Source organism: Rhea americana, unplaced genomic scaffold (assembly GCF_003343005.1).
Source record: "Rhea americana isolate MKP2758 unplaced genomic scaffold, rheAme1 scaffold_107, whole genome shotgun sequence".
Lineage (NCBI taxonomy): Eukaryota > Metazoa > Chordata > Aves > Rheiformes > Rheidae > Rhea > Rhea americana.
The window spans coordinates 917,619-931,494 of NW_028185117.1; the positions used below are offsets into that span (position 1 = coordinate 917,619).

At 46.1% G+C, this 13,876-nt stretch overlaps 1 protein-coding gene across 9 annotated transcripts in view; it reads left to right on the top strand.

The window, feature by feature from the left end:
* EPHA5 (EPH receptor A5) overlaps positions 1-13,876 on the top strand; it is a 151,732-nt gene that overhangs the window by 66,662 nt on the left and 71,194 nt on the right. For 8 of the 9 annotated variants that reach the window (XM_085310181.1, XM_085310217.1, XM_085310189.1 and 5 more), the window contains exon 3: positions 12,907-13,062. The exons of the other annotated variant lie outside the window; for it this stretch is intronic. In XM_085310181.1, coding sequence (XP_085166307.1) covers positions 12,907-13,062 — 156 coding nt within the window. The remainder of the gene's footprint in view (positions 1-12,906; positions 13,063-13,876) is intronic. 9 annotated transcript variants of the gene reach the window in all.

A 13,876-nucleotide genomic window follows, 5' to 3' on the forward strand; every position in this document is an offset into this window, starting at 1 on the left:
CCAGACGTCCTGCAGGGTTCCTGCTTTGGGCTGGCTCCAGCCTGGGCTCTCAACCCGCCTTGCGGCTGGGCCATGGTAAGCGCATTGCCAGTGGACATCTTCGAGTTTAGTCTCATCCCCTAAAAGTCATTTTGCACCTTTTGCTGAAGCACAGCAAGCTGGGGTAATGAAGAAATCCACTCTGAAGATGCACTCCTGAACCGAATAAAAATTCAGCATAAGCACATTTGCAGTGTATTTTTACAGTGCTGATTTTTTTTCCACGCTTTCTTTAGTTAGACCAATGTCCATTTTGGCATAGAAACCGGGTATGGTCCGTAACATTTGTAAGACAGTACTTGTGAACAGGATGTCTTCTCTCAAAAGAACCGTGATTTATCATTGTGTTGCTTTATAACGCTGCTGTTACAGGACAGTGTTTTAAAGCTAGTGCTGCTAGTTTACTGTTCAGCTAGCTAGCAGGTCGATCAAAGGCAAGACCTTCAGCAGACAGAAGGTCACTTCAGCACTGCAAAGAGGCCATGACAGAAGTCCAAAATCTACTTTTCTTCTCTGAGGAGGGTTTGGAAGTCCTTTCCTTTTCCTTGCTGTGAGCACCTGATGTTGATCTGGAGATATTCTAATGATGTCGGTACAGAGAAGATAAACTCTGTTTTATATAAATTAAGAATTTGCTTGTAATGAAACCTTTTGTGGAAAAGAAGGAACAAAAACAAGAGGTGAGGGTAGGCATTCTGCTTTTGAGTCGCAGCCATGAAACCGCTTTGTGGACTAACAGGTATTTTTCTGATGTAGGATTTTGGTTCATAACCAGTGCTCTGCTGGGGTACTTCCCAAACTTACATAAAATTAAGCCTGTAACTTAGAAACCGCAGCAGAGAGGCTCATGACTATTCATTTTAGGTTTTAAAATGTCTATGAGGTTGGGGCTTAGAAGGTGAAACACTTGCAAAGGTTGCAAGGTAAGATCTCACGGGGGCAAACTGGCACGTAGGGAAGTTGCAGCTTTGCATTTTGGGGCTTTGCAGAAAAGCGGGTTTATGTGACAACAAGCAGATTGTATTTGATCCCTGCAAAGATATAGGAGAGGTTTAATACTTAGCCTTTTGCCAAGGCAAAAACCTCATCGTTTATAATCTGTTAAGCAGCATCTCGTTGAAGGGAACTAACATAGCAATGTTGATTATTCATTTGTGTATTTGACAACTTTTTAAAAAAGATGAGAAGTGCTTTCTGGATGTATTCGTTTTCTGAATGACATACTGCTTTCAGAGTGAGCCACACACAGGTTTCATAGACCATGGCAGTACATTTTGATTTTTAAGAGCTATTGGGTAAATCCAGAGACTGTTAGGTAATATACTCAGCTTGAGAATGATAAGCGCGGAGATATGAAAGCCATTCCTTTTCCTGCTATTGAAATGGGAAGATTAGTGGAAATGCCATGGCTTAGAATTCATGAAGCAATGTTTCCCTAATCAGCCATCAGACTAAATTGCTTGAATACAGTATATTTATATTTATTTGTTTTCTATGAGAAGACTGTGTAAAGGCAGGCTGAAACAGGTGTTACAAATTTATGTAGAAACCCTTGTACATAATATCCTGCATTATCACACTTATGTGCTAATTGCATTAAATCTGATTATCTAGCTACTGTAACATACTTGCTGCCATAAAAAACTTGATAAATACATATCCTAAAACCTCTGCAGGAGGAGCCTAGAGGTTAGCACGAGCCACAGGCAGGTTCAGCTTTGCCGCTAGCGTGCGGGGTAGGACGCATTGGTAGAAAAGCCTCGGCAAATTATTTACACTAAGAAGTTTGCTTTGCTGAAGTTAGGGAGAGATCGCTCRGGTTGCTGTGCCGGCAAACTGGAGGGGACAGGAACTCCTGGCTGAGGAGGCAGGAATGAGCTGCTGGGGGCAATAAACTCTTCCGCCGTTAGAGCTAGATCCAGTGAAGAAAACAMGTGCTCTTTGCTACTCTCAAGGCTTGGCTGTCTTTGTGTTTCCCTGTTCCTGAAAGGGATCAAACTAGGAAATAATTCTGCGTACTCCTCGCGCGTCCTGAAGGCGCGGTGCGCATAGAGGCGAGAGATGCTCCCCGGTAAAGAGAGCTCGCGGCGCGGGGAGAAGATCAGGGATGGGAGATGGAGAAGCCCAAAGCCGCTGGGACAGTGAACTTCCCGGTCAGTGCCTTTGCAAGGGGAGCCCCACGAGCCCCGTAAACTTGCCACCAAACACTACCGCTACATCCTCACTACATCCTATTTTTGAGGTAATAGGAGCTTTTTTTTTTTTTTTTTTTTTTTTTTATTTGACACGTACAAAATTCATGTTCCCTTCTCTCAGCCGAGATTTATGGCTGTGTAGAATATTAGTACTTTCGGATCGCAGCGCTCTGGCAGCAGGAGGCTTAGCTTGCATACCTCTAGCCGCTCGAAAGCTGACAGCGTGTGCTCRTGCCTGCACACGATGTTAGCGAGGGTTATTAATTTCTTTTGGATGCAAACTAAAATTAGTGTCCCTTGGCTTTTCCCTAACTGAAAATTGCTTTTTAAATATGTAAGAATCAGAAATCGTTTCCTTGATACCGGAGTCCTTTCCTGGGCCTATCATTCACGCGATCGTTTGTCGTTAGGCGCAGCGGGCAGGAGGTTAATTGTAATTGCACGGTCACCCGGACTTTTGTGTGATTGAAGCGGAGTTTCTCTGCTGTGTCAGGTCCGGCAGTATATTATTTGGAAGCGTTAGTGCCAGGTTGCTCTTTAAATCTGCCAAGAAAGGGAGGAAGCAGTGATTTAAGCGTTGGATTTAGTGCTCTCTTCTTGCTGTCCGCTTCAGGCCACTTTACTAGCGACAGCAGAATGTGAGGGGAATTAAAATACAGATGCGTTGGACCTCTTAAAAAAATAAAACCGTGAACTAACTGAGAAGTTGGAACCCTTCATCTTTGTAACTTAATCCTGCATATCTTTGTTGACAACTCTATATGTAAATCACTAATTATTCTCAACTATTCAGTTCCCCTCCAGGAAATCCAGACTTGAACATTAAAGGCTGGCTGTAACGAATGAAAGCCTTACTCTGATTCCCCACAGGTTTTATTAAGCTGCAGAGAAAACACAAGGCTCCTTTGCATCATGAATAACCGTGATAGAGGGGTCAGCAACGTACCTGCATCAGTGGAGATTGCTGGCTTTGGGGCAGTAGTCGTAAGCGCTTTATGGCTTCAGTATAACATACTTTTCACCTTCCTGGAGAAAAAGAGAGAGAAGGGAAGGGAGGGAGCTGCCCTTTTTTGGCCCAGCAGTTCATTCACAGACTTACCCGCCAGGTAGGCCCTGATGCTCCTGATCCAGGGGACAGTCTTCTGCGGGCAAGGTGACCTGAAGGGCTTCCAAGTTCAGGTCTCCAAGCAGGGCATCGCTCTGCGTTATACTTGGAAGGGATCGTTTCGTTGTCTTCTCCTGCTTTTCTCAGGCTCGAAAAGGCAATCTTGGAAGGCAAAACTTCCCATTTGGATTTTTTTGTCTTTTAACCTACTTTCTCAGGAGCAAGGGAGACCTTTTTCTTCACCAGTCAAAGACCTTCACGTRGGTAAGCATGCAGTTAACATCTTGATGCCTTCTCCAGTGCTGGCCTTTTGTCCTTTTTTCCCCTCAACCTTTTCTTTGTGTTATTCTTGGCCGCCTTTCTTGAAGGAGCTATTGATTAAAGCACGCACGCTGCCTCGGAGCCTGCATATCAAGCTGCTCTTTTTTCCAAGTTGCTCRATATGGGAAGAACATCCATTTTTGCACGGCAGTGCAGCTTTTCCCAGATACCTGCTCTGTGCAGCTTGCTCACTCTCTTTTTAATTTCTTTATTTTTTCCTCTGCCTTCTCATGCTGCTAAATGGACATCTTGTCAAATGCTGTTTGCCCAGACTGACAGCTACAGAGGTCTTGGAGAAAAAGCCAGATCCCCGCATACGCACGCGAACAAACAGAATCAAAATGTCAAGGCACAGGCGAGATATATCACTGTGCTTCCCTGTCAGGTTTGCCTAGTATCACCCCGGCTAAGCTGACGGAGGAACATTTGCAGCAAGTTAACCTATTTTTTGATGCTTAATTTCACATATTTATATTCAGTTTAGGGATATATGGACTGCTGGAGAGAAGGCTTTCAGTTATTCCGTGGTGAAACGGACTGTCCGCCGTTCATCGCGCAGAAAGCCGTTCAGGGCGGCGAAGTCGCTTTCAAACAGCACTGCAATTAATAAAGAAAAAATAATTTCACAGTCTGTTGTTAAATTAGCAATTCTTCAGGGTGCCTGTAGTTTCGGGCAGAATTAATATGCACTCAGAAGCCTTGGGCAGCTTTGGTGCGTATCATTTACCCGGGAGCTTCAAGAGCAAAACATAGAAGAAGAAGCCCTCGACTGCAAGTGAATTACTGCAATTATCTATCTAGCAAACAGTGAGGAACCTGCTTCACAAGTTATCAATAAGGAAAGAAATGTTTGGATCTGGATTGCATCTCCAGTTCTTTCAAGATGGAAGTAGCAGAAATGGCACCTGGAAAATGATGTGTTAAGTAACGCAAAGAAAAAAAAAATAGGCAGGCAGCAAAATACGTGTGAGCAGGGAGAAGAAAGTGTACAATGAGAGCAATAAATTTTCCTTGTGTTGAAGGAGGGTATTTTATAGTAGCTTTTTGCAAATTGAATGCATCTACATAAATAATGTAGCAACACATTTAATTGCAACTATTTATTTTTAAATTTGGCTGGATGACAGGAGAATTTCTGTGCAGAATAATGAACCCTGTGTTTTTGCCACTTATGCAACTTTAAAGTAAAATAGAAAAAACAAAAAAAATGCAGCAAGTACTTCGGCGAAGTGTCAGAATCTCCGAAGTTTGGGCTGATCTCTAGCACATCTGAGAACAAACCACCAAAATGCAGAAGTACCTCTGTATTTAATCACTTCTGGGGATTGAGGAGGCCAAGAGACGTGCCTGGGTCCAGCGACGGGGGTCACTTGGCAGACTGGGGCCAGCATGCTCCCYGATACTCATCCCGGCATGCGCCCAGCAGGTGTCAAAAGAGTAAGTTTGGTTCTTTGGGTTCTCCGGCAGCCCCTAGATTTTGGGGCTGTTAGGAGGACACAGCCAGCCTCCTCGCTTGCCCGCTGCCTGTCGTGGACTATCATCCTGGCATTGGAGAAGGCTTTGAGAGAAGGTGGGGAAGATGACCTGAGGGATGGGACGCCGTGCGGGAGACCCAAGGCGGGCAGGTTGTGGTYTCTCCTTGCAAGGTGTACGTGCGCTGGGACTGAGCCCCGGCCCTTGCAGCACGCCGAGCTTGTGCCCCAACAGTAGCTGCTCCCCCTTTCTCCTCTCTCCTCGCCTTCTAGTCTTCCCTCGAACGAATGCTTGGAACGAAAGTGGGCATCTTCTGTGAAGCAGAGTTGCTGCTTCTTCCCAAGTAGTTTTAGGAGGAGTGTTAATGCAGTGCGGGGGCGCAGAGGGACAGCAGTAATRAGGAATGGAGAAACTGCTTGATGGTCCCACGCTGACGTTGCACRCGTGTGGAACATTGCCTGCTGCGGGACTCAGCCTCGAGCCCCGCTGACAGCAATGCCTGGCTGCTGCAGAGCTGGTTAGCAGCCTCCGTAGCCTAGATTTGCAAAAACCGCTTCCCAGGAGTCACTCTGACGTGCATATACCCCTTTAGCACATGCAGTCTAGGCTACTGTAGACCAATTCCTTCGTGTTTTTTGTTGGAAGGACTGTAGGAGATCCAGCTGTAGCGCCCTCTGATGGAATTTGACCTGTGTTTGAAGTGACACGTTTGTCCACTAATTATGGAGGGACAGTTTTAAAATAGATTGTCTACAGCCAATCCTAGCAAATTAACCCTCTGAGACAGAGGTTCCTGAAGCTCCAAACAAGCAAACCATTCCGCATTTGAGGTAGATCTTGGATAGATCTTTTTGTTTAGGTTTTGGCGTCACCATAGGTTGGCTTGTGCTGCCTGTGTTGGACTGAAACGCCAAAGGAGGTCAACGGAGGAAATGCTGATTTTCTGCTACCTAAAGATCTCCTCCGCACAGATGAAGTTATACAAGATACAGTCATCCGGCAGGAAGTATTTCGAGCATTTTAGTTCCCCTGAAAGCCTGCATATGTACCGCCTGTTCGTTCAGGCTAAAACCTTGAAACGTTGCTAGAGTAAACACACGTGACATAAATCATCACGATAAATCCTCCCAAATGTCATATTTCTTAACCACAATTGGTTGCAATTGTCCAAACCGCGGAATAATTAGAGAATCTGTCTCTCYTTGCTGGCCAGGCTCCAGATCTGTACAGCAGACTGAATCAGAAGACTGAACCTCTTTGCAATATTGCGCCAGCAAATGCGTGGCTTTGAAAAACACCGTATCAAATGTTTGAAAAACAACGTATCAAAATTGCCTTGCACTGCTTGTCRGAGCGAAGAAGTCACTGTGCATGCACTAAACAGCTTGCAAGAGCGGGTAGCTGCTAGTGACAGTAATATCATTTTCACTGGGATGTGACACTTCATCCCAACCGGTAACTCAGATTCCCTACTGAGTACTGAGTGCTCTCTGGTAAGGTGCTGGTTCCTCCAGGTTTTTTTCAGACAGGAAAGTTTGCAAAAGCAAAGCAGGCAGCCCCCTGCCAGCCACATTAAGGAAAGACAGCCGGCATTTCTCGTTGCTCTTTGGCAAGCCTTGGGATTGCAGAATGGTGGCCAGCAGAAGGTAAGAGCAGCGAAAAGGAGCCTGCATCAGGGCAGGGAAGCAAGTCCTTGGAAAGCCAAGCTAGCCCTGCAGCACYGGCCGCCTTGAAGATGCTTCCCTTTCTCCTGAGAACATTAATTTCCCGCAGCTTGCTTTCCTTCTGCAAAGTYGATCCCTGGCGTGTCTGCCGGGGTGAATCTCCTTCCCCACTCCTCCGGCGTGTTGCTGAGAGTTTTAGACTCCATTCAGGTTTCGGCCTCACCAATGGCTTTGAAATCTTCTTTGGAGCATGGTCAGAAGGCGCAGAAATCTAGCACGTTACCATCCTAACGTAATCGCGGGCATTTTCACGTGTATCGCATTCTGTGTGTTTTTATGGCTTGCAAATGCAGCTGCGTTGGGAATTTGATGACCTTTCCAGAGCGGTGCCTTGTGATAAAGTTTTATACCATTTAGGAGAAGCACATTAGCATCATTAGTAGCGGTTAAATCTTAGTTTTGCAGCAACTCCGCTCACACCGTAAATTGCCGCGTGACAGTTCAGCGAGTGGCGCCGTGGGGAAAGTGGTGTTTCGAGGGGGATGAAGTGGAAGTACTAATTTATTTATATTCTGGTTTTCAAGGTTGTTTTTGTATTCAGAGCTCGAGTTCATTTCAAGGCAGAACGGCGGTAATTCAGCCTCAGTTGGAGGCGGGTTGGACAGAAAGGCATCAAAAGAAGCAGTATTTTCTAAAAACAAAGAGCGTTTCCCACTTGAGATACGCAAATCGGCTTAACCTTCAAGGTGAGCCGAGCCTCTTTCTTCGAGGTGCAAAGCACCRGGGTGACCCACTTCTTTTATTAGCTTTACCTATGGATTAGTGATGCTACTTCTTATTTGAGGTTTCTGATCACTGTAGCGACTAAATTTAGTATTGTGCAAGGGAGACCGCTTAGTTGCTACTTGAGCTTTATTTTTTGGGATGTGTGGCAGGTCACTTTGATCCTCAGCATTCAAGTACTAGAGCTTCTTGTCCCAGAACTACAGGGCTGCAAGGGGAGCTGGACCGCTGTCATCTCTCCTGACGTTTCCAGGCTTTGCAGGGCCGCCTTCCCTAACCTTTCTCTCTCCAGAGACAAAGCCTAAAGCTGCTCTCATATTAACTTCTGGTCCTAATAGCTGAGTGCTTGTGTTCAAGGCAGTGGTTTTGCCCGTCATGCATCCATCTGATTCTTTGGGAAATGAAGAACCTCTGAGGTTGATCCTTGCTCTGCAGCCCTGCAGCTTCACAGCTAGCTGGGGCCAGTCCAGGCGGATGGGAGCAGCGCAGTGAGAGGGGGAAAGTGGCCCTGGCGCTGGGGACAGCCTTCAACCAAACCTGATGTTAAAGCTTGGAGAAAATAATCTCTGTCGCGTAGTCTCGGCCGTTGGATGGCTTGCTTTGGCTGCGGGTTCTCTGGTGTTCTCCACCTCTAGTATTGACGTAGTACATGAAGGTTGGGCATGCCGTTTTCAGAGGCATCTTCACTGTAAAAGGCCCGGTGATTCCTTCTSCTTCCCCTCACCGTGTTCAAAAATCCAGTTTCTAGCAGCACGACTCTTTGGAGCACCCAATTGCAAGTTTGAAAGCCAGTTTCCAACACGAGGTTAGGCCAGGGGGTCAGCTCACAGCATCGCTGTTGCGAGAGGCCCTCGCCACCCGCCTTGGTTTCGCCGATCTCCGCTGGCTCACGCCAAAGTGCTCAGGCAGCAAGAGGCCGCTGAGCCGTTGCTGCTCTGTGCCGACAACGTTTTGCAGTTGCTACTGAAAATAAAAAGAGTGCAATTGATTTGCTAGTACTGGGTGTGCTACTAACGGAAACACAGCCCACCTATACCCAACACTAGCAGGCTATTTGAGGCATGTTTGCTGAATCTAAAAATACACTTTTTTTTCCTCCAGCAACCTATTTCATTTAAAGACTATTTTCACACATCAGTGCCTGTTAATCAGTTAAGGAGTTATCAGTTTTAATATTAGGATGAAAGAAGCTGGTGTCATTAACAGCTTAAACCTCTATTTCATTTCTTTTCCGCTGTGTTGCAGCAGATTAGGGGGAATCCTAGGCTCATCTGACTTCTCCTCCCCTCCCTACCCCCTTGAAAAGGGAGATAGTACCATTAAATGAATGACTGTATCATGATAGTCCTAAGTATACTTTCAAGAGTTGTTGAATAAGAAATACTGAGATAAAAATAAAGAAAGCTTCTAATAAGGTTTTATTAGAAATTAAACCCTAGATACCCATGCAATTTTAAATGAAGTCATGTATACTTTATGAAGAGATTTTAAGGTTGACTGACAGAAGAGGAACGGTAARATAAGCGATCAAAACTGAAGGTATGTAGACGTAAGCCACTGGCTGTTTGTGGCACTGTTCTTCTCTGAATCCTTTCTACCAAAAATCTGAGTTACTGCAGCCAGAGGCAGAAAATCAGAGTGTACCAGCCAGTGCTCTCCAGCCTCCAAACGAGCCCTCAGGTGAGAGATGGTGTCAGTGGGTTCCTCTTCCCTGGAGTCATGCAGCTGTGTTGAACCCATGTGAACTTCTAGCTTCCACTGCACCCTGCAGCAGCGAGTTCCTCAGCTTAGCTATTTGCTGAGTAAGCAACAGTGACATCTTGTTTATTTTGAATCTGTCCCTTGTTGATCTCGTTGCTAACCTCTAGACAAACCTCATGTCTAAAATACAGCATGAATACTGTGGTGCTTTTGCTAAAACCTAAGGTCCGTGAAGCAAGCAGAAGACCTGGTGGTGAGTGTCACATGTGCTGCCTGCCTGTCCAAAGTCCTGGGCACCACTGCCTTCTCTGTAGCATGGTATTCCAGCTCTGCAGCACGCAGCACGGCTGAGGAGGTTACTCATGGCATCCCTCCAATATCTTGGCCTCTTCCTCAGGGCCTATGCTGGGCTGGAGGTTGTGCTTGCAAAGARCCACTGAGCGTATTGTCTTGACCGAGCTGAAAATGCAGCGTACAGAGTGGTTGCCATCAGGAGAGGTCCCTAGACCTCTGCCAAGAGCTGGCAGGCCGTGCTGCAGGTTCTCTGTGCAGATCCCCTTCAGACCTTCTTCCCGAAGCATCTGCTGCCAGATGTTGGTCTGAGGACACCTTTGATCTGACTTGGTGTGGCAGTTCTTAGATATATTTTAATTTGCTGTCCTGTTTTCTCTTTTTTCCCCCTCATAGTCCATCTGCTGTCCTACTATTCTTTCTTTTTAACCAAAAAGGTTAAACCAGAGATCTTTCACTTTAGGTTTGACAGTATACTACTTTGCTGGCTATTTATTACGGGGATTTATGTTGAAATCTTCAATGAGAAGGAACCTGCCTGACCTTGGGAAGCTTTCAGATTACACAAGAATTGGTTCAGTTGAGTTTCATTTCACTTCCCTCATTGAAGCATTATGGGTTGTAGGCATCGCGTACATCTGTTGGCATYGTACCTGTTTGTGAAAACAAAGCATTCCCTTCAAGCAGAGCTAGGTATCGTACCATCATTAGCAGACTGCACCTTGTTAAAAGTCTATCGAAGACGACTCGCTTGTTTTGCATTTGCTGCTTTGCACCAAGTAGAAGCATAGTAAACTCTTGTGCCGTAACGATTTTCTGTCTGTCTTGACAGGACATAATGAGATAAATTCAAGTCCTTTTCTGAAGGCTAATTACATTGAGTACACACTAGACATTGGCTGCCCTTGTTACAGCGCTGCGCGTTTTCGTGCTTTCATTTCCCCTTCTCTACTGCCTGCACGTGCAAGTGAGTTTGACTAAGCTTTGAAATACAAATTACAGGCTGGAGAGGAGCTGTTTGGTGGTCTCCTTTCCTGGAAGACTCTCTAGAGAATTCCTTGTGATGGATAGGGCAGTGTTTTAAGGTAGCTGTGAAGCAAATAAAAGAACAGGGTCTGTGCCACAAGGTGAGGAATGTGCCCTAAACCACAAGGGCAGCTTGTGGCATGTCCATGAACAGTCTTCTAGAACAGATTTAGCCCCAGATGTGCTCTCGAGTGCTGCTATTTACAGCAGATATGAACGACCGCATCTTTAAAGGTGCTCAGTATCCCAAGGTGGGAAGAGGTGGTCGTCTCAGCTCAGGGGTTTTTAGGTAGGCGCCCGACCACTAGTTTGGATTATCACTGTACCTTGGTACCCTGATCCTGATGTATGGGCAGAAAAGAGCTGGACTGTGTCCTGCCAAGTTCACAGTCTAGCTACAGAGCGATAGTTGGGTGCRGAGCAATTTGGGAAATTGGATCTCTAAAACCCCTAAGATTCTCTATTCCTATTAGTTAGTCTCTTCCTGCCTTATAGGAGGGAAAGGAACTGTTTTGGTCGCTGCTGCAGCCAGCAAGCGCAGGGCCGGGCAGCTGTGGGYCTGTCAGATGGGCTCGTGAGACAGCAAAGGAGCGACCGGGAGCCCAGCAGCCGCCGGTGCCTCGGGGACCTGCTTCAGGGTTGCATTGAGCTGTGTGCGCTTCGTGGTCCCAAGGAACAAAGCAGAGCTGGAGGCAGGGCCTGGGAGAGGCTTCAAGGTGGTCTTGAATTGCTCTCCTTGGGCAGCAGAGTGATCTGCTGGCTGGCTCTAAGAGGAATTATTTTTCCCCCCGTGTTGGAGATGGCTGAAATCAAATTAGTTTCTGTATCAAATAAAACATGTTTTTTATGAGCTGACAGGCAAGTTTCCAGTCTTTGCTGAAGAAGGGAACACATCAAGAAAGTTTCCCTGGTACTGTAAAAGCTAGAGCCAGCTGTGGAGCTTGATCTTTCTCTTAGCCCTCCAGAGGRAAAGGGGATTCACAGTAAAAATGGACACGTTGTCCATGGTGAAGATGAATTCTGCCATTGCATCCTCTGGCCAAATCTTAGCGCGTGACCTTCGTGCTGTGATTGTCCAAGGCATTCCTGGTGGGATAATATTAATGCTTTTGCTACAAATTTGTTTTCTTTGCAAACTRCTTATGACTTAGAGGTCTGAATGGAGGTGGAAAGGTCCTGTGGTTTCCAGGTGTATTCCACCTGAGCATCACTGATGGCATGTTGGGCACAATTATTTTCAAGCCGCTTGAAAGATAAAAAAGGTAACAGCACTTTGGAACAGGGGAGCATGGTTACGTGTCTCTGCTTTTTGAGAAGAACAGCAGATCTGTGCTCTGGTTTCCCTCTCGAGAACTGCAGCTTTGTGACTCTACATCCAAGCAGAGTTGCAAGGCCAGCTGGCTCTTTCCTAAAGTTGTGCAGGCGACGTGCAAAGCTGTGGCTGCTGCTGCTCACGGCTGAGYGTGCGCACACAGGCGGGCAAGGGCAGAGTGCTTTGCTAAGGTGAGGAAGTGCTTGTTCGGGGAGACCGGAAACAAGTGTGCAATTCAAATTATCAAAAGGGAAAAAATATCCCAAGCTACCCTTAACTAATACGGTATATTTRTGGGAGCATAATTAGCTCTCGTGCCGAGCCTTTGCGCCCTGTCGCACGTACACGTTGGAGCTGGAAGGACTGTATTGTACGGCGGATGTGCCCGAGTCAGAGCAGTCTGTCTTACATGGAGCGCTTCAAAATTCAACACAGGTTTTCGTGGAAAAAACCCTAGGGAGGTAGCCTTATCATGGAGTCTTAAAGAGGATCTCAGGATCCTCTAAACCCCTATATTACTATTTATTTGTGGAGACATTGGTTTCTGGGTCCAGAAGATAATAAGCAAAAAACACGAGCTGTATTTCACCTGTTTTTCGAAGACTGAATGAAAAAAAAAAAAAAAAAAAAAAAAAAAAAAAGAAAAAAAAAAAAAAAAAAAAAAAAAAAAAAGAAACCCAAAACAGTGCAATAATGTTTTCTAAAGCAGAGGCATAAGATCTGTTAGGTCTAATGCGTTCAACCTGGAAAACAAATAGCTGGCAAAGGCAGACGCTAGAGGAAAAAAATAGTCTGCAGAATCACATTCTCTTTTGGTACAGATATTTAAGTATGCACGGTCTATTAGTGGGAGAGCTGTTGTAAAATATTCAAACCAAATAGCTCGCGAGTGTTTGTCTGTTTTCTTTCCAGCTGAAGATATGTTTTTTAAAAGGAAATGTGACGAGACTTAATTTTATGATGGGAGAGCTTAGCCTGTGGTTCTTCTTTTTACAGTATGCAGACCTGGGTTCTTCAAAGCTTCACCCCACAGTCCATCCTGCAGCAAATGTCCCCCTCACAGCTACACGCTTGATGAAGCATCCACATCTTGCCTGTGTGAAGAGCACTATTTTAGGAGGGAATCAGACCCACCTACAATGGCCTGTACAAGTAAGCATGTGCTTATAGGGTTGTTTTTAATCCTTTTGAGCTGTTCCTGTACTGTGACTAGACATTATGCTCATAATTACTGTGCTTTGASAGGCTCTGGGCTGGAGCCTGGACGCTCTGCACCTATTCTGAGCCCCTTGTAACGTTGCTGGCACTTTGTCCACCTTACCCCGGTTACACGAGAGAAGACTCAGGCCTTTTGCTTCTAACGCTGGCATTAACTCCGGGAAGYGTTTATTTAATGTGCAGCGTAAGGTGTCGCAGCAGATGCTCCATCTCTTGCAGCCTGCTTTGCAAGAGTGCYAGAGACCACCTCAGCCAGCAGCACGGCGTTTAAGAAACGGCCCTGGGTGCGAGCTGGCGTGCGCGCGCGCAGGCAGCAGCATGGGGCGCGTGTGGGCAGCGCTTGCCAGCAGTAGCCGTGGGTAGAACATGCATGGTCCTGCTTAGCATCACCTCTCGGCTCGTTTTCAGCAGACAAGCGGGGAGAGAGCCCTACCTTTTGAGGCCACCTGGAGGTGGTTAATCTTCAGGGTGGCCGCAAAGTTCTGCAGAGAAAGCTGCTTCTCTAAACTAATAGCAAAAATATGGATTTTATCCCATGCTGTAGGGGGAGGGAGGTATAACAGGCAGATTGGACTACTGGGAGTCAAAAGAGAGGTGGTGGAATCGATGATTGCTTAATTTTGCCCTTTTCCTGSATCTGTGAGCTATCTTCTCTGCTACAACTTTGAAGCTTCTTGCTCACTTTGTTTCAAACGTTTAGGCCCCCGTGATGCATACCCCCCACCTCGTCTCACTAAGATCAGTGTAG